Below are 19,744 nucleotides of genomic sequence, written 5' to 3'. Positions count from 1 at the left end.
GCCTATACTGCTGAAGGCAGAATATTCATTTCGGACGAATAAAGAAAGAAGCGTTTGCCGAAGACAAAATTTAGTTCCTTTACATCTGTCTTTCTCCCCCCTTCCTGGGAAGGGTTTATTCGATTAACAAAACAATAATGAAGATAAACAAATTTGTGAAGGGTCCGATTAAAAGATAAATTACTTTGTGAAGGGTCCGTTTTTAAGTTAAAATGTTTTGTGAAGGGTTCCGTTTTTATGAAAAGATATTCTGTGAAGGGTCCGTTAACGGAATCAAATTTCTTCTAAACAGACCCTGATATGATATTATAAAAATCAGATATATACTATCTATATTATATAAAACGCTAATACGTACGTATGTATGTATCAATAAAACCGATGATATTTCTTTTCTCGCGCTGGCAACAGTTTTCATTTTTAATTGATTGGATTCGGCGCGCAAGAGCACGTAGTGAGCAACCAGATAACAATAAGCAGAGTGAGCATTATCAGGTTGTTCAATTCGCGATCGCAACGAACTATAGGGGGCGTTGTTGTATGAGACGCATACCTGCGATTTCTATATGAACCGTCATTCAGTTACTCTGGAGACGTCGTTAATGTAGCGTGTAGCATTGCAACGTTCCTTCTTTAATGTGGCTTATTAAATTTAAAAAAGAAAAATGCTTGATCTTCCTTCTTGTACAACCGAAAACAAAATGGTATCTCTTTTTATTAGAGAAGGAACATCCAAAACACATCGGAAAAATATTTGTACATTAACAGAAAAAAATATGTATATTCTTATAAGAGTTAAAACCTAATGCCCGAGAAATAGTATTACTAAATTTAATGATATAACATGAAAGGCCCATTTAAACTTTACATTCTATAGTTTTAAGAATCATATTAGTTCAAAAATTAAAATGAACAAAAAGTATACATAAGCCTCATAATTTTATGAAATTTAATTTTGTAAACAACGTTTTTTGACAACAATTTTTATCAAAAAATTTCAAGTTTCAATAAAAATCATTATTTAGAAACTAAGAAACGTAAAATAAAGAATGCTGACGAAACAAAAACAAAAAAAACAATTCTTTTTTGTCGCCATTTTTAGTGCTACGAATATTCGTCTTTGGGATTTGCCAAAAACAAAACAAGATGCAATTTTATTTTTTCAGGAGGGAAATATTTTACCGAAAAAACGAAAATGTACCAATTCCCACAACATAAAACTTTATCTTGGCAAACGTACGTTTTGGAAATGTTATTTCATTTGGAATCTTATTCATCAGAGTTCATATGGCGATATGATTGTTTTGAATCTATGCTAAACTCTATATCGGCTCATTTTCCACCGAAATCCAATTAACTATTTTGATTTTAAATCAAGTGTTTTATTTTATGAACTGTCGCAAAAATTTTAAGTGGAGATTGGCGGCACTTAAAAACCGCCAAATCTGTAGCGGCGGTGGCGTTAATACGTCGTAAGTACCGAATTTTTATTCCATACTTTTCTGAATCATATTATTTCAAACATTGGAATATACAAGAAGTATACATAAACACATAATGTTATACCATTTAATTTTTCAAAAGTATTTTGAGAACAATTTTTATCAAAAAATTATGAACTAAAAAACGGAAAATAAAGAATTCTTAGGATAAAAAAAACGATTTTAAGAATTCTTAACATTGAAATAAAAACTTTCATATTGTTTCTTTTTTTATTATTCTTATAGTTCTTAATCAGACGTAAAAAACCATTCTGTAGAGAACCATCATCAAATGAAAAAAAAATATTTACAAGCAAATTTTTTATTGTAAAAATCATTGCACTTACCTGATTTATGATTCCCGGAGAATTCCAAAATGATAAGTTCCTTGTTTGAAAACTTTATTCTCAAATAATAGATACATAGTTTATACCTTCATTACTTTTAGATAACATACTACACAGCAAAATTTTATAATTGATATGAATTTGAATATGTAGCTAAAAACAGAATAGCTGAATTCTAGTTGAACTTATTCTTTCAAAATTAAAAAAAACTTACCAAGAAAACGATTTAAATTAATTAAGAATCAGCACAAATGGCACTATTTCAAGTAACTTGGATAATTTTTTATTGTTGTTTTCCGAATTATATGGATACAGAAATATATACTATTCTATAACGAAGAAGAATATGCTATAACTATTACAATTCTGTATGTTCTGAATTCATATTTATTCACTGGAATGACGAAAGCAATGTTGACTTCACTTTAATTCGTAATGAATTGAAGACAGAAGAAATGCATTTTACCTAAATACACACATCTCTAACAGTATCCGAAATCGGAAGTCATCAGTTGCAAGTTTGTTGATAATAGAAATTAAAAATTATTGAGGAATTTCTCTTCAAATGTTTGGCGTGTTCTGTTCCTGAAAGATTTACTAATATTCTGGAGATTTTTTTCAAGTTCTTCGGCCTTTTCCTTAGGGAAATTTTGTTTCTTATTTGCTGCTAAAAAATGGCGTCTGATTCAGTCAATGACTTTGATGGAACTAAATGAAAACGTGATAAATTAATGTCCGATATTTACAGGCTCCCGCTAGACGGCGTACGTTGCGATCGCGAATTCAGATTCATGCACTAAAAACATGACAATATTTAATTTAAACTCAATTGGGTATAATATGAAAAAAAACACAACTACTTCGATTTAGTAGGAACAACATATGACGCAATGCTAAACGAATGAAATTTAGTTGTTGTTCATTTAGTTATTGTTATTAGTAGTTGTTGTTATTTGTTTTAGTTGTTGTTGTTTATTTAGTTGTATTTAGTTTCAATAACTTTTCTTTATAATGCAATAAAATCTGGCAAGCAGCTATTTAAACGATCGAACACTTCGTTTGTTTATTTGTGGCTTGAAGTTAGGATCGCAGAAAATGCCGTTCATGGGTTAAATTTAGTAGGAACAACACAACCTGTGACGTAGGCTATATTATACCCAATTAGGAATTAATTAATTGAAGTGAGAATGCTTTAAAAGGCCGCTGTTGAATTGATATTTTTCTACTGGGAGCTACCTAAACGTCTAAAAAACGTTTAAGTGTTTGTATTGAATGCGTTGAATTTTTTTATATTTCGCGTTTATTTATGCATTGAATTTTCACGCTTTAAAATGCAGAATATTAGTGAAGCAATATTTGATAATTTATTTTGCTAATGATAATATATTATGTCTTTGTGCTAGAACATTGTGTTCATTGGCGAGCGAGCGCAGCGAGCCATGGTTCACGGCGTGAACCACATAGGATTGCGTAGCAATTCTCGGGGGATGGCGAGCCTTAGCGAGCAGGGGGCGGAGCCTCCTAGTATAGATTAAACTTCCTGGAAGAGTTAAGTTCCTGTAATAGGATTTTAGAATATTTTAAATTCATTTTTCATGCAGCAAAGCTTTCTAAATGTACTGTTCTACTAAAATTTTGAGTTCTAACAAAGACATTTTTTCGAAATATGAATTTTAAAAGAAAAACTAAACTTAAAATATCTATTTAAAAGGTAAAATCTGCAGCTGTCGGGGAACAAAACTGATTTCAGCTTTGAAATCCCGAATTAGGTAAAATCAAGAAAAATGTGTTCTCTAGTGTAATCCACCACGTTCCTGACATTTGGCAATTTTTCTTTACGATTTGCAGTGAAAAACAAAATAGTGTTTTCAGTTTTTAACTAGTCTGTGTTATGAATACGAAAACAACTAGTTTCGGATAACGAATACGTAGTGAAATTCAATTATATAAATGCACATGAATATGTGAATTCAATATCTCGGTTGTAAAAAAAGAAATCCACAAAACGTGTGGTAAAGAACATTTTGCGTTTAAAAACAAACGTATATATGTTACTGTGAATAATCGAAGTCAAGAAAATGTCGACTTTCACCTGTGAATGTCAACAATCACATAGTCGCTTTGGTGAATGTCCAAAATATTTATTATATCCGATTTGATATTAATTTATTCGTTGATATTATTATATTTATTTGATATTTTAATATCTGCTTAGGATAGATTAAGAGAAACGTCAGTGTTCTGAGTACCGTTTAAAAGCATACTGGGCAGTGGCACTTGACCGTAAAAAAAACATTGATGTAGGGCTTACCGGGCAGTGGCACTTAACTGGACCTAGTATATATTTCGGACTTTTACCAAAGCGTAATATTTACAGGGGCCAGTACAAATTAAATAATATTTACTGGGGTCAGAACAATATCAGCATTTACGCTGTAATAAAATTGAAAATAGAAGAGAAAATATGTACAAATATTTACATATTTACACAAGATTGAAAAAGAAAACTATCAACGACTAAGAAAAGGTTATATAAGCGTTAGATAGTCCGGCAACTACCTTGTTAATGACTTTGTTACAGTGGTGACCTCTTAACTCTCGAAACCATTTTGACTCTTCTTCGGAACCCTAGGGTTCTGCGGTACACAGTTTGGGAACCGCCGCTTTATAAGGCATTTAAAATCTTCTCTATAAAAAAACATTACATGAAATTTATCGTAATAAACACCTCCGTTCTGGGTGGCAGTACTTTTTCTGTAAATTCAGTTTTTGATAGAATAGGGAGAAAAATCAATGATAATAAAGTCGAAAGAATTTCCCCAATTTTTTTTTAAACCTGGATATTATTATTTCAAACCCGGAGAAATTATTTAACAAGCGAAAGCATTTATATTTGTAGCATTCGATACAACCTATATAATGTAAATCGAATAAAATACTTCAAAAATTTTTTATATGTTATAGCGAACGAGAAGAATTTTGTTATGACCCTCTATTGATATTAATCTAGACGACTTTCTCCGGATTCTTTACCTTACAAGTTGAATAGAGACGCATATACAGTAATATAACCTTAGAAATATTTTTTTCAATGTACGCTCATTGAGAAAATACATAATTTCTGTAAGCTATTTATTATAAAGTCATTTTTCTGTGTTATCAGTATCATGTCCGTATTCGTTATCAGTGTATTCATTTTCAATTCAGTCTGAAAAATAAATTATTCATTATAAAACTATTCTTTATAAAACTTTATTCCGGGTTTTTGGAATCATGTCTCAGGCATTTAAACAAACAGATACCACCAGCATCCAGCTTCTTGAAAACGGAAGGAAAGCTCTGATTGGTTGAAGAAACTACGTCATCTCATAGGAAGGCAGTTAGAGATTGAATTTTTAGACAAGTCCTTCAATTTTAAGTTGCATCTTTACAATATATGTATGCAGATGGTTGTGCAGGGTTCCGAGAAAAATAAAAATAAAAACACAGCGGAAGAAATTTGATTTCTTTTTACAGAATTTATAAGTGTTTTTTACACTTGCTCGGTATTCTCAACATTGAACTTTCTTTAAAGTTAAGACCCATTGCGCGGTTTACATTAGCCTGGTATTCACTGCACTGATATTTTTTGATGTTAATGGTCATTGCCCAGTATTCCGATCATTGAAAAGTTTTGTGATCTATACTAATGGCTGGTTGGTTGGTCCTAATGCCACTTGCCTCACGGGCAAGCCTGCTTGGTGAAACCGAGCAAATTGTAAGGCAGAGTGTGCGATTCTTGTTTTTCAGTGGCGCCATCTATGGACAAGAATTCGACTTCTGCCACATCATACGTCACACCTGTTTATAGGGCGGACCCATTCATACATCCATTCATTCATCCACGGATCGTAATTTTGACCTGAATCAGAGAACGATCGGTCTCCAATCCAGTATCCTCAGAGGTATTGATTTGTTATGGGAACATGGAGGACTTTGCACCTCGACAGAATTTTAACGTGCATCAGTCACTAACTACACGGGGAGTTTTCGGCCGGCGGGGTTCGAACACACGAACTCTCGGACATGGGCCCAGTGCCCTACCGACCAGGCTATCCCGGTCTATACTAATGGTAAAACTTGTAACTACCGTTTAGTAATTTTGAATATTCTTTAAAAAATGGTGCAAATTCTAAAATCGAAAATAAATTTTATCTTCTGTACCGATCTCTAGAAAATACAGGCATATATTTCCTACCTTTACTGATCAGCAGAAAAAAAATTCTCTCAGTTAGGGACACAGTTTAGAATTGTAATATATATAAGACTAAAACTTCAATTTTAAAGTATCTTCCTATGTAATGACAAACTTTTTGACCAATTATAGCTTTCCTTGTGCTTCGTAGGAAACTGGATGGTGCAGAGGTATCTGTTTATATGTATGTCTGTGTTATATCTGTGTTTCCATCTTATCAAATTGTTGGAAAAATACATCTTTTATGCAAGCTATTCATTATAAATCTTTTTATTTTTAGGTTATCGGCATCATGTCTGTGTTCTTCATCTGTGTTTCCATTTTATCATTTTGTTTGAAAACTCATCCCAACATGCGTGTCCCAGTTATCCGGAACGTTACTGTCCGGACCTCCCCACCGACAAACAATTCAAACGCCAGCATCACGCATGCGTGGACATTGGACAAAACGCACACCTATCCGCACGATGTGTTCTTCTACATCGAGTGCGTTTGCAATGCCTGGTTCACTTTCGAGATTTCTGTGAGATTCGTCGCCAGCCCGAGGAAAAGCGAATTCATATGCGGGGCCGTCAATCTCATCGACTTCACAGCCACCCTATCTTTTTACATCGATCTTGCCTTGCAGAGGTTTGCATCCCACTTGGAGAATGCAGATATCCTAGAATTTTTCAGCATCATCCGCATCATGAGGCTGTTCAAACTGACGAGGCATTCAGCCGGACTGAAAATCCTCATACAGACTTTCAAAGCCAGTGCCGGGGAGTTAATCCTCCTCGTCTTCTTCTTAGTCCTCGGCATTGTCATTTTCGCTTCGTTGGTCTACTACGCCGAGAGGATTCAATACAACCCGACCAACGATTTCAACAGCATACCCCTTGGACTATGGTGGGCACTGGTGACTATGACCACAGTCGGCTATGGGGATATGGTTCCAAAGACTTATGCCGGTATGTTCGTGGGCGCACTTTGTGCGCTGGCCGGCGTACTCACCATATCATTACCCGTGCCGGTCATTGTGTCAAACTTTGCTATGTTTTATTCACACACGCAGGCAAGGGCGAAATTGCCTAAAAAGAGACGGCGTGTTCTGCCTGTTGAACAAGTAAGGGGGCATGTTATGAGAAGTAATTTACCCCTTAGAAATGAAGGACAACAGCCTGCGAGACGAATAAATGCACTTAAGCAAAATTTACCTAAAGATTTCCTAGGAGGACCTAGAAACGGTAAGTACCTTTATTCTTTGCTTGATAGTCCATTAACAGTTTGTATTATACTTTTAATTTAAAATAATCAATGCTTAAAGAATTTTTTTCAATAAACAGGAGCAAATATCTCTCACGCATAAATAAAATTAGATATACTTAATGATATATTTTATTCTCTCCCCAGGGCGGCCACAACCGTGGAAATCTAAATAGTAGCGAATGCTTTAACTGTTAACCTGTTATGCGTAAAATACGTAGGGGAGAGTGGGGTCAATTGTAACAGGGTACAATTGTAACAGAGCAGAAATTTCGAGTGTCGGGTTCTAGATTTGGTTCCTAGGTGGCGCACAAGGTGTATTTAATAAATCTACATGTACACCCCTGCTGGCAAAACCATTTATATGTACTTTTGAAAGAGTTACGTCACAAAAGATATTTTCACACTACGTAAGTACTTTTTTTGGTATTAGAATATTATATTGTAACAAAGTAATTTTGTTTAAACAAATAAAAATTATTAACCGAATATGCAAGTGGGCACCTTAATTAACATTTCAAAAAAAAAGATTAGTTTTGTTGATTAACTAGCATTGTTTTTAACAAATGAAGCTGAAATGGCGTCTTGGGGACGATTGTAACAATAAGTAAAGGGACGATTGTAACAGCTGAAAATAAATAATCTTATGTTTACAAACCATTACTCAACTCTTTAAGAACCACCAATAGTTTCCTATATAATTTATATTATGTTGCATGTGCATTATTTTATTTGTCACCTTTCACAGCATAAATTAAAAATTTTAAACCCCTTAAAGTTAAAAGTTTAACCCTTTAGGTCTATATTATTTTTACTCCTAAAATATCACTACTATTTTGATGAATAAAAAAATATATCACAACTATGATAATATGTATAATTAACTATGTTTTAGTTGAATTTATGAACTGTTACAATTGAACCCGTAAGTTGAGACAATTGTAACAACTGCACGACTGTCAAAAATTGTTAATAACTAATATAATAACATTTAAAATAAGGTATTAATTTTTTTCTAGTAGAGGATAGCCTACTTTACTCGTCTGTCAATTAATATTAATAATATATTGGATTTTTTGTTAGCTAAAAATAGTTAAGTAAAAAATGTTACGATTGACCCCCCTCTCCCCTAGTAATGAAAGAAGGGCATTTTTATGCAAAAAGTGGTAGTACAATGATGATTAAATGAAATATAAGATAATAATTTCATGAAGTATAATATAATAAGTAAATGAAGTATAAAATAATAAGTAAATGAAGTATAACATAATAAACGAAATAAAGCTTATTTATTTCTTTACTTTCCATTTGGGATTCAAAGTATGAAAAAACGTGATTTTATAATGCTATACAGATTTTGTTATTGTTAATGTATTTTGTAGTTTTTAATGCATTTATTTTGTAAATTTCTTATCCAAGATAAATGCTGACGATGAAATAGTTAGAATTCTAATCTATATCTTTGATGAAAAGAAACAAGTTCAAAAATGAACATTAGCGTTTAAATGGTTAAGATATAATTTCGAGGCTGCCAAATTTCTACGTTTTTTTGAAAAAATTTCTACTAGTGGTACCGATGTTTATCTTTAATATATGATTCTTTAAATATCTTTTAATTAATTATTTAATTGATGATTCTTTCAGTAAATTTGAGTGAAAGTCATCTTTTTACCACTTCATAGGAGGAATTCAAAAGTTCATATTAAAAATCACTTTATTCCGATCTTCTGGGAGCGAAGCTTTTGGAAAACTGGTCGGCCAAAATTCTAATAACTTCAGCTTATGATTGTCTGCCTCTCTACAAAATATTTTGCAAAAAGCGTTGTAGTTGGCAGCTCTATAATTTTTTTTTCCAATTACTGTTACCAAAATATATTTATAAACTAAATAAAATATATTTAGAAATTAAAACGAACCAGCATAATTCCAAAATTTAAATAAAGCCCTTAGGAGTTTTCGGCGATCTTTTGTTTACAACAGTATGAACTTTTCCAATTTTGTTATAGAATACAAAATATTTAATTTTCGTTTCGCCCCAATTTGCATTCCAATTACCAGTAAGAGTCTCCTTAAAGATAAAATTTCATGGTAGATGGGAAAAGGGCCGCCAACGGCCTCAGGCGCCCCGATAAATTTCGGTGATGATGATGTCAACTGTTCCGCTTTCAACAGAACAATTTATAAAGTGATAATGGATTGGGGCACTAAAATTATCAGCATTCTCTAAAATTTTTATGATTTTTTAAAAGTCTCTTCTCAAAATTTCTGAAAAAAGGTGGCATTTTACGTGTATGTTAAAATTAAGTGTAATGATAGGCAAGATGTTTTTCTATTATTTAAATTTACTGAATCAGAAATCAAATATTATTTTGCTACAACTTAACAAAACAATTTCTCCCAACCCGGAACAAGTTGGCATCACTGAGGTTGCGGATACTCTATTCTTATTATCCATTGGCAAAATGGGTGCTGTTTTGGGTTTAATGGCGTGCGATCCTTATTTGGACGCCATCACACTTTTCAACTGTGTTCAAGAATATTAGTAAACAGAGCGCATGCGTCGTCATTGCATGCGTTGCTATGGCGACCGCTGCTGTTTTTCTTTTTCTTTTCACTAGCAGGCATTTTTAATGTATTTACATAATAATAATTTAAAGTATTTTTATATTCTTTTTATTATTAACGTATAATGACTGTCTTGACGGTGATTTCAACACAAATATCAATGCTGAAGAAAGAAAAGTATTTTGTGACGTCTTGAAACACGTATATAGCCAGGATCTGAAAACCAATCCGACGACAAACATCCATTGAGACAGTTTTTGCAACCCATGATTTGAAATGTTGTCGCGTTTAACGGAATTAGACAAGAAAAAAAAAAGATTTGACCAATGGGTAATCAGTGAACGTAATAAATCGATCACAATTTTTTCCCTTTTTTTTTCTTTTTTAAATTATTTAAAGTTTTCTTATTTTGCTTATCTTATTTATTATTATTTCTGTTTCTGTGAAATATTTGTTCTGTTATTGTTGTCTTGCAACTTTTTATCTGAATTAAATAAAGGTGAATTTCTGTCCATTCGAAAAATAACTTAATAAATTATTGCTAAGATGCTAACTGCTCCGTTTGCGGAAACGGTTTTATAAAGTGGTAAAAAACTAGTCATTCAATTTTAAGAAAGTGTAAATAATTCTGAAAATAGATCTTATCAAGAAAGAAATAACTTGAACTGAGAGGCATTTTACATTTAATTATTTGCATGTAATTTTAGGCAAAATCACTGACTACGCATGCTCACTGTTTACTGTTGCTCTTGCACACATGAACTGTAGGTTAGAATTTCTGATTCTTAATTAAAACAAGCAAAACAAAAACATAGTTCAAATGATTAAATTCTATTTTATTCACAACTCGAAAAGCATTTTATAGGAACGCTCTGGCCCCATATCTCAAAAATAAAACTCACCAATTCAATAAAATTTAAATTGAAAAAAAAAATTATAAAATAATTATCAAACAGAAGCGGTCACCCTAGCAACGCACACAATGACGACGCATGCGCACTGTTTGCTGTTACTCTTGAATAATCACTTTTAATCAAATTTATTAAATGAAGAATCAAATATAAAAACATTAACTACTAAAATCCTAACAAAGCGGAGCAAGTTGTCATTTCTGTAATGGTAAAAATGTGAAACATTTTTATTTTACTATTTCTCACAAAAAAAATCCAAATTTTACTTTCTTCTTACATTTCATTTTAATTTTTTAATTTAATTTGCAATATAATAAATTGGTAGATATGTGATGAGCTGCAAATTCTCCCATATCTCAAAAATAAACTCACCAATTAAACGCATAATAAAACTTAAAATGAGAAAATAAATTCTTAAAAAAATTATCAAACAGCAGCGATCGCTATAGCAACGCATGCGCAATGTTTAGTGTTACTCAAGAATAATCAGGTATGGTATGGTAGGTACTTTATTTACGTCGCACTAGAGGTGCACAATGGGCTATTGGCGATGGTCTGAGAAATATCCCTGAGGATGATCTGAAGACATGCCATCACAATTTTGATCCTCTGTAGAGGGGATGGCTCTTCTGCTTAGGTATCCCGACGACCTGCGCTCAAAGTCGAGCACTTTAAGGTAGAACAATTTAACGAGGTCCGATTCCGCGGTCCCTACATAGGCTGATCAAAATGGTCACCCTCCCGCTTACTGACCGCAGTCAGTGATGCTTGACTTCGGTGTTCTACTGGGAACCGTGTCTTTACGATCAATCCATCACCAAATTTATTAAATCAAGAATCAAATTTAAAAACATTAACTACTAAAATACGGACAAAACGAAGCAGGTTGTTATTTCTGTAACGGTAAAAATACAAAACATTTTTTTTTAATATTTCCCACACAAAAAAAAAGTATAAACTTTATTTTCTTCCTTCATCTCAATTTAATTTTTCAATTTAAACGACTATATAATAAATTGGCAGGTATCTGAACTGCAACTATGGAATAATTCTGAAGGAAATAAACTCTTTTCAGTTTGTCGGTTTCACCTTAAATCCTTCCACACATACGGGGAAACGTCATAGCCTTATGCGTCGTTGATAAATTATGATAATTCTCTTCTTCAAAAATCTCATTTACTTTTCATACTAAATCCTTTTGGGGAAAGAGACAAATCCTTAAACTGTTCAGAAATTTAAATCACCTTGAAGGGTAGAAAGCTTGAGACGTAAATCCGAAGAGAAGTCCATTGGATTTATTTAACAAAGCGGATAAATTTATTTTGTCACTCAGTCGGGAAATGTGATCTTAAAATTTCCCTCGAGTTTTTTTATTCTTTATTTTCATCAACTTTACTCTGTTCTCAAATTGTTCGCCTTTTAAATTCGCGAATTTCTAGCGTTCTTTTTAACCCTTTGAGGTTCAAACACCTTTATACCTATTCACACCAGATTTTTTTTATATTGCAAATGGAAGCGAGCATAAGCGAGTGGAAGTTTATTGATGTAGGGGAGAGTCGGGTAGCCCCACATAACGGGTACCCCCGCCCACTGTCAATTTCATATGTATAGAATATTTTTTCAAGTCAATGGGCCATCGGACATTAATTGTTATATTAAAAAAAGATTATTTTCAAAGTTTCAAGTATTTATGCAGCTGGTAACATGGTAAATAATAGTTTTGAAAATATGTTGAATACAGTAGTCATGAAATTAAGAAAAATTGGTTGAATGTTTCGATTAAACTTCAGTTTAATACTAAAAAAATATTTTTTTTCTATACATACAGCATTAAAGTATGTAGTCTTAAGTTTAATTTGCACAAAGAAAGAAGTTTGTATGCAAAAAATTGTTCGAGTAATTACAAATTTACAAAAAAATTGGATTTCGGGTAGCCCCGCTCACGTAAATGTCGGGTATCACCGCCCAATTTTATTTCTCGGATAAATGTATGGTTGCAAAGATTATTATTTTGTTGCTTCAAATTTGAATGTTATATGCATTTTTAACAACAAATATATGTTTTAATATTATATAAAACATAAATTTATATATTTAAAAATGAAAAATTAAATATTTTTAAAATGTAATTGATATATCCAAATTAAATTTAATATCAAGAAATCATAAATATTATGATAAGCTATTTGCTTACTTATTTATTTTCACTTATTTGTGAACGAATCAATCTACAGAAGCATTTGAATACAATCAAAATGCAAAGTGAATTAGTAATTTTATAAGAAGTATTTTATATTAAGTTCATAAGAAGAGATCAACCAAGTAAGCTTATATTGAAAAACAACTAGTGTTATTAATTATTGTTACTTAAATTAAATTATTTTCGTTAAATATTTAATATAAATATATATATTAATATTATAATATATTAATATACATCAATAATGATAAAAAGTATGACATTTGTTGTTATTAAATGATAGAATTCACTAAAAGTATATAAATATGTAATAAATAAAATAATTTTGTGATAAAAACACATTTAAAACACATAAAAACACATGATACCCGACACATTTTGAAAAGAGCTGAAAAACATGTTTTTTTTAAATTTCTATTTTTTTTAAGTTGAACTATTCTTTTTTTTTTGGTTTATTCTTTTTGCATTATTTAATTAGATGATAAAACAATAGAAACATACAAAAATGTTGATTATTACTCAATATTATACAGAAATATAAGCAATACAAAATTAAGTGAGCGGGGCTACCCGACTCTCCCCTATATGTTACCGGTAAAGTTTGAAATCCGGCATTCTATAGAATGCCTAGGCATTGCATATAATGCCTAAAACTAGCCGGCAATGTATGAAATGATTTATATTTCACACATTTCCTAGGCATTCTATAGAATGCCAAGTGAGAAACCGGCAAAGTATAAAATCTTTTGTGGCCATGCTAATAAAGGTGATGAAATGGATATTTTGTGCAATATTTGTTTCTAAACCGAAAATAATTGTGACTTAAATGTGAATTTTTTATACGAAAATTTTGTTTCCCTTAATAAAAAAAGGCATAAATTATGTTTTGTACAGCTTTCATTAGTCTTTACGCATTTTGAATAAATTTTTTTTAATGGCACTCTCATTATTTTTTCAGAATAAAATTTTTATTTTTGATAAATGCACATCATTTACATAACCTCACCAGGAAGTTTTTTTCATACTTTATCTAAATAGCATTTGACATTCTATAGAATGCCTAGGCATTATATACAATACCTAGGGAAGGTATGTAATACTTCTTATATTTCATGCCTTGCCTAAAAACATCCGGCATTGTATACAATGCTTAGGCATTTTATAGAATGCCGGCGTTTCATACTTTGCCGGTAACATATAAATTAGCTGGGTATTTTCTTATGCTAGGTTCCACTTAAATTTAAAAGTAATATTTCTTTTGATTATAATTTTAAAAAAGATGCAGTTTATAAAACAATTAAATTTGAAAAAAATAATATTTAATACAGAATGCTTTCCAAGCTACCAGTAATACCTATTACCACGAATAAAAAAATAATTAATTTATCACTGACTGCGTATGACAAATCTTTACAGCTCTCCGAAACGTAATTTGAATATTATGATTTATAATAATTTTTTAATCATTTACAATTATTAAACAATAAATGAAGTTAAGTTTACTTTTATCAAATGATTTTTTTTAATCAAACATGTGAAATAAAATAATGAAAACTAAAGCGTAAGACATAATGAGAAATTAACTTTTCGCAATATTACCAAAGTTATTATATTGTAATATTGCAAAGTTTACTGAAAAACATTTATATTTACCGTAAATTAAACAGGAATTTTAAAAAGAAAATTGCAACCATCAATTTTGTAATGACAATAAAGCTTTCCATTTTAAATCTATACATACATTAATTATTATAAAATATATTTTATGCCATATATAATAGTATAAATATTATAAAACTCACCAACTTAATGCATAATAAAAATAAAAGTTAAAAAAAGAATTCTAAAAAAAATATCAAGCAGCAGCTGTCGCCATAGCAACGCATGCAATGACGACGCAAGCGCACTGTTTACTATTACTCTTGAACACAGTAGAGCCCCTGAATTAGAGAGCCTTAGAACACAGTTAAAAAGTGTGATGACTTCCAAATAAAGTGCGTATGCCATCAAACCCAAAACAAGACCCATTTTACCAATGGGTAATAAACATCATGCTGATTCTAACCTTCGTTTTACCAGTTACAATTGACGGAACTCATTTTATCTAATATGATGGTTTAATTATTGATGGCTTATTGTGAATAGCCACATTAAAGGTTTATTGCAACAACCCCAAAGAAATTCAATCTGATTGAGTATACAATCTGACTGAGTTCAATCTGATTGAGTTTTATACTTATCCTTAAGACATATACAGGTCGATTGTTATAAGCGCAAAAATTTCCTGCCAGATTCGAAAATACTGACGATTTTCCTAATTAAGCTATACTTAATCCAATCAGCTTCCGGCCAGAGTTTTTTTCATTAGCCTGCAATTAATACATCAGAGACATGATGGCTCCAGAGAAAGAGCATTCGCCCTCCAATGAAGTGACCCGGGTTCGATCCCAGCGATAGCTGGTCGATTCGAATTCCGCACTCGGCTCACACCGACTGCAGTGTTGACTTAAAATATCCTCAGTGGCAGACGGATCATTGGAGTCCCCTTGCCAGCAGGCTAACCGTGGAAGGTTTTCGTGGTTTTCCTCTCCATGTAACGCAAATGCGGGTTGGTGAATGAAAAAGTCCTCTACTGAGGCAAATCTCTCCCAATACTTGATCCAGGAGTTCCCTTGTCTTCTGGATTGGGTTCAAAATTACAAGGCTCCGGAGTATAACATTAGTAGTCTTAAACCCAAAATTTGGGCCTGCTGTTCAACGACGGTTATAAAATAGAATAAATACATCAGTTCCTCTGAAATATTACATCTGCCAATCCAGAAGATTTTCCTTCGTATCAAACATTGTCTGACAGCTGAAATTTTAAGAAAACTCCATTAACGCACACAGCTCTTTCCGGAAATGTTTCCGTTTTCAACGGTCTTCGTGAGCGAAAAGGCAATTTTCATTCCATTCTCTCCTAAACTTATAGATCACTTCTTCAAAGAACTTTCATCAGAATCAAAGATAATGAACAAGAACATCGTTTAAGAACTTCATAAGTAGAGTCAGGTGAAATTTTAATCAACTTTCATTTTTCCCCCACGAAAAATTAATGTGTCATTTCACTTTATCTGAGAAGGCAGCCGAGATTTGCAAAAAAAAAAAAAAGAAGAAGAAATGGCGCCTGACGATAATAACCTTTCGGCGTTGCATATGGAAGTCAAGAACCGCCGATCATAATGAGAACTTGAGAATGATCATTTTTTTCTTCCAGTCCACCCTTCTTAATGAACGAGATTTTAAAAGATTTTCTTTGCTGACATACAGCTCAAGATATTTTAGAACGATTGTTCCATTTTTAGCTTGAAAAGAATTGTTCTTAGTTCTCACGTTCCTTCAGTTCTGAAGTATTTGAATGGCTAATTTGAGAACCAGAAGAAAAAAAGAAGAATATGCTTAAAAGACTTTTAAATGATGCTACCAGGAACTTCTTTTAAAAAATATTAGTTCATTAGTTATGAGAAAACTTTGAACTAGCCATGGAGTCGCCAAACTTTTTTGCCAAAGATTCGCACTGTCTCATTTCCCCAAGTTCTTAGCCAGCAAAGACGAAATAGGTCATCTCTTTTACCCACCTCTTCGGACATCTAACAGGGTGCGTAGTCAAATCTTTCAAGAAAAAATAAGCACCTTTTAAGTGCTTTTCAAGCAATCAAAAAATATTTTTAAGCACTATATACATTGACAAAATGCAAAATAATTTTCAAAGACTTTACATGATCATGATAAAATAACTAGTTTCTGACAAAGAACTCTTTTTTTTTACTGTATTAGCTATTATAAAATAATCAAGACATTTTTCGGTTCGATATCAGAGGGTGGAAAATGAAGCCTGAAATTGAGAATATCTTGCAAAATGCATCAGAGTTGCACATGAGAGAGCAAGAATCTCATCGAACCCAGCTCAGTAAGCACGGACTCGGTAAGTATTTCATCAAGCATGTGAAACAATTAGCACTTCCATACACGACCAACCGACGGTAAGCCGATAGGGATTTTGATTGAATATAATGTGAAAACGTTGAATAGAACAATGTGAAAAGCACGCTTTTGCATAATACATGGTGAAAATAGATATGGTAAAGAAAAAAAAGTCTCCTTTCCAAAAATGGAAAATTAAGCACTTTTTAAAAGCATCCAATGAAAAAAGCACCTTTAAGGGCTTTTAAAAAAACGAAAATCGAAATTAAGCACCTTTAAGCACTTCTTAAAAACGCTACGCACCAAGAAAAACTGTTTATTTTTCAAGGTTTGGGATATACTTTCACCCGTAAGACATCAGCAATGTTTCTGATTTGGGGCTTATCTTAATTTCAAAATGATAAAAAGTAACAACTAAATTAGTTCATTCTTTGCATTTATTTTACAAAATTAAAACGCTTGTGTCTACCATAAAACATTTCCTATTTTTATTTTATAACCGTCGTTGAAAAGTCGACCTAATTCTTGGGTTTACGACTACTAATGTTCAACTACGTAGCCTTGTAATTTTGAACCCAATCCAGAAGACAAGGGAACTACCGGATCAAGTAGTGGGAGAAATTTACCTTCATGGAGGACTTTTTGGTGGAGCTAACCCGCATGTCGTTACATGGAGAGAGAAAACAACGAAATCCTCACACGGTTAGCCTGACAACAAGGGGACACTAACCCATGATCCGTCTACCACTGAGGATATTTTACGTCAGCACTGTGGTCGGTGCGAGCCGGATGCGGAATTCGTATCGACCAGCCATCGTCGGGATTCGAACCCGGTTTAACTCACTGGAAGGCGAACGCTCTATCCTTTGAGCCATCGCTCAATATTTCCTATATGTACAAATGTTTCAATACTGACCTTAAAACTATCCCAGTATTCCCCCTAAGCGTTTTTCCAGTATTCTCCCTAAGTCACCTCTGCCATCCCTTAAAAATACTGCATTTTTATTCATGTTCCATTAAAAAAAAATTAATTTATTAAAGTAATAACCACACACTAGTAAAATAATCTGTGTTTTAGGTTTAATTATGATTAACATTGCAAATATTTATTTTGTTTATATTTTTAAGTTGAGACAAACTGAACTATAAATGGGACAGGAATGAATGGTTTAAAGAAAACAGTTTCATGTAAATAAACATTTTCCCACTGTTTTAACTATGTTTGCTAATTTATTAATTGCTAGATAATATTTTAGTTTTATTGATGCTTAATAATTAATGCTGGTAACGTATTCATATCTAATAATAATGCTTCGATAACAGAATTAATCAACTGAAATCGAACAGAAATACGTTGCTCATTGATTCAATCTATAGGGCAATTCCATATGTGACGGAATGACATTTTGACTTGCAAAATAACAATTAATTGAAGTTTCTATGTATCTAATTTCAAATAAAATATTTTTTTTCTCATGCATATCATTATTATTGGCATAATGCTCTTCATAAACTAAAAAAAACAGGATTTTCTATCTTTTTTACTTTTAATTTTACGAACTTTTTATTTGCGTGACGGAATGACATTTTGGCAACCAAGCTTTTGGCATGCCGCTTAGAACTGGTAGTTTCTGCGAATTTTGCAGCTATTATTTTTCTGAACTATTTTATACTTTTAGTATAATGTGTAAGCAATGTAAAATGTGAATTTGGAAAATTTACCTCAGGTTGGCTAGCAGTTATTAACATCTATTTGCTGTGACGGAATGACCGTGACGGAATGACAAAAAGTTTAGTAGAAGAAAGCCTTCATTTAAAAGATGTTTTATTAATATGTGAATGATAAACAGAATGTAACAGATAAACAGGATTAATATTTATGTAAGAATTAGTAAAAATTTCAACAGTTTGAAAATTAGGTTGTCTCTGAAGAGGTTTTATATCTAACTTGCCAATGTCACATCTTATCTTCGTTCTCAGGAAATTTATGCATTATTAAGACATGTGACGGAATGACGTAAAAGAAGTTACTTTTATTTTTTTATATTAAACTTAAAATGTTTAAATTTTGTTCTATATGCATATTTTTATCAAAATATTGCAAAAGAAAGATACATTTCTTTTATTTTATAAGTATTTTTCAAGAAAACAATTTGAGCACAAATGTGAACAATTCACTTGTCAGCCATGTGATTACTTTAGAATACTGCCAGATTCAAAAAATTTAAAATTATCAAAAATGAAACGGCAATATGTAGACTTTGGCTATTTTTGAACATATTTTTAAAATTAAAATATGCAATTCATAAAAAAAAAATTTCACTTAAAAGTTGACACTTCCGTGGAATTGCCCTATATTTATTTTTAACTCTAGTATACATTCTCCATTTTTACCTATTTTGTTACAATGATTTTGTTCATTTTCTAAGCTTTTTCTTTGGTTATTATTATGTTTTGGTTATTATCGTAATCTTAGGAAGGCTTGAATGGATATTTTTCATAATTTTGCCAAAATTGCATAATAATTATTATTTTAACCGTAATAATTATTTTTCTTTTAAGCATAATATGAAATTAATTAATGCATGAATAATGTCTTACGGCACTTAGAAAATTAAAATTCATCACTATATAAAGTAAGCTTTACAAATATTCTAGAACTAATTTATAGTTCATTTTAATTACTGCTTGTTATTGCATAAGATATAACAAATGTAAAAGAAATGTGATAATATATATTTGTGCCATTACCTTGCATCTACATTAGAACAATTCCGGAACTAACACAACTTTTATTT

The 19,744-nt window shown here is 31.8% G+C and overlaps 1 protein-coding gene across 1 annotated transcript in view; it reads left to right on the top strand.

Moving 5' to 3' along the window:
• The window catches only part of LOC107437959 (potassium voltage-gated channel protein Shaw-like), a 206,385-nt gene that overhangs the window by 143,848 nt on the left and 42,793 nt on the right, over positions 1–19,744 (top strand). Inside the window, exon 3 of the mRNA XM_016050110.4 lies at positions 6,343–7,288. Coding sequence (XP_015905596.1) covers positions 6,343–7,288 — 946 coding nt within the window. The remainder of the gene's footprint in view (positions 1–6,342; positions 7,289–19,744) is intronic.

This window comes from Parasteatoda tepidariorum, chromosome 5, assembly GCF_982258835.1.
Source record: "Parasteatoda tepidariorum strain Cologne lab strain chromosome 5, Ptep-v5.0, whole genome shotgun sequence".
NCBI lineage: Eukaryota > Metazoa > Arthropoda > Arachnida > Araneae > Theridiidae > Parasteatoda > Parasteatoda tepidariorum.
Note: the sequence above shows the minus strand (reverse complement) of the source record. Positions and strands in the feature narration are given on the sequence as shown.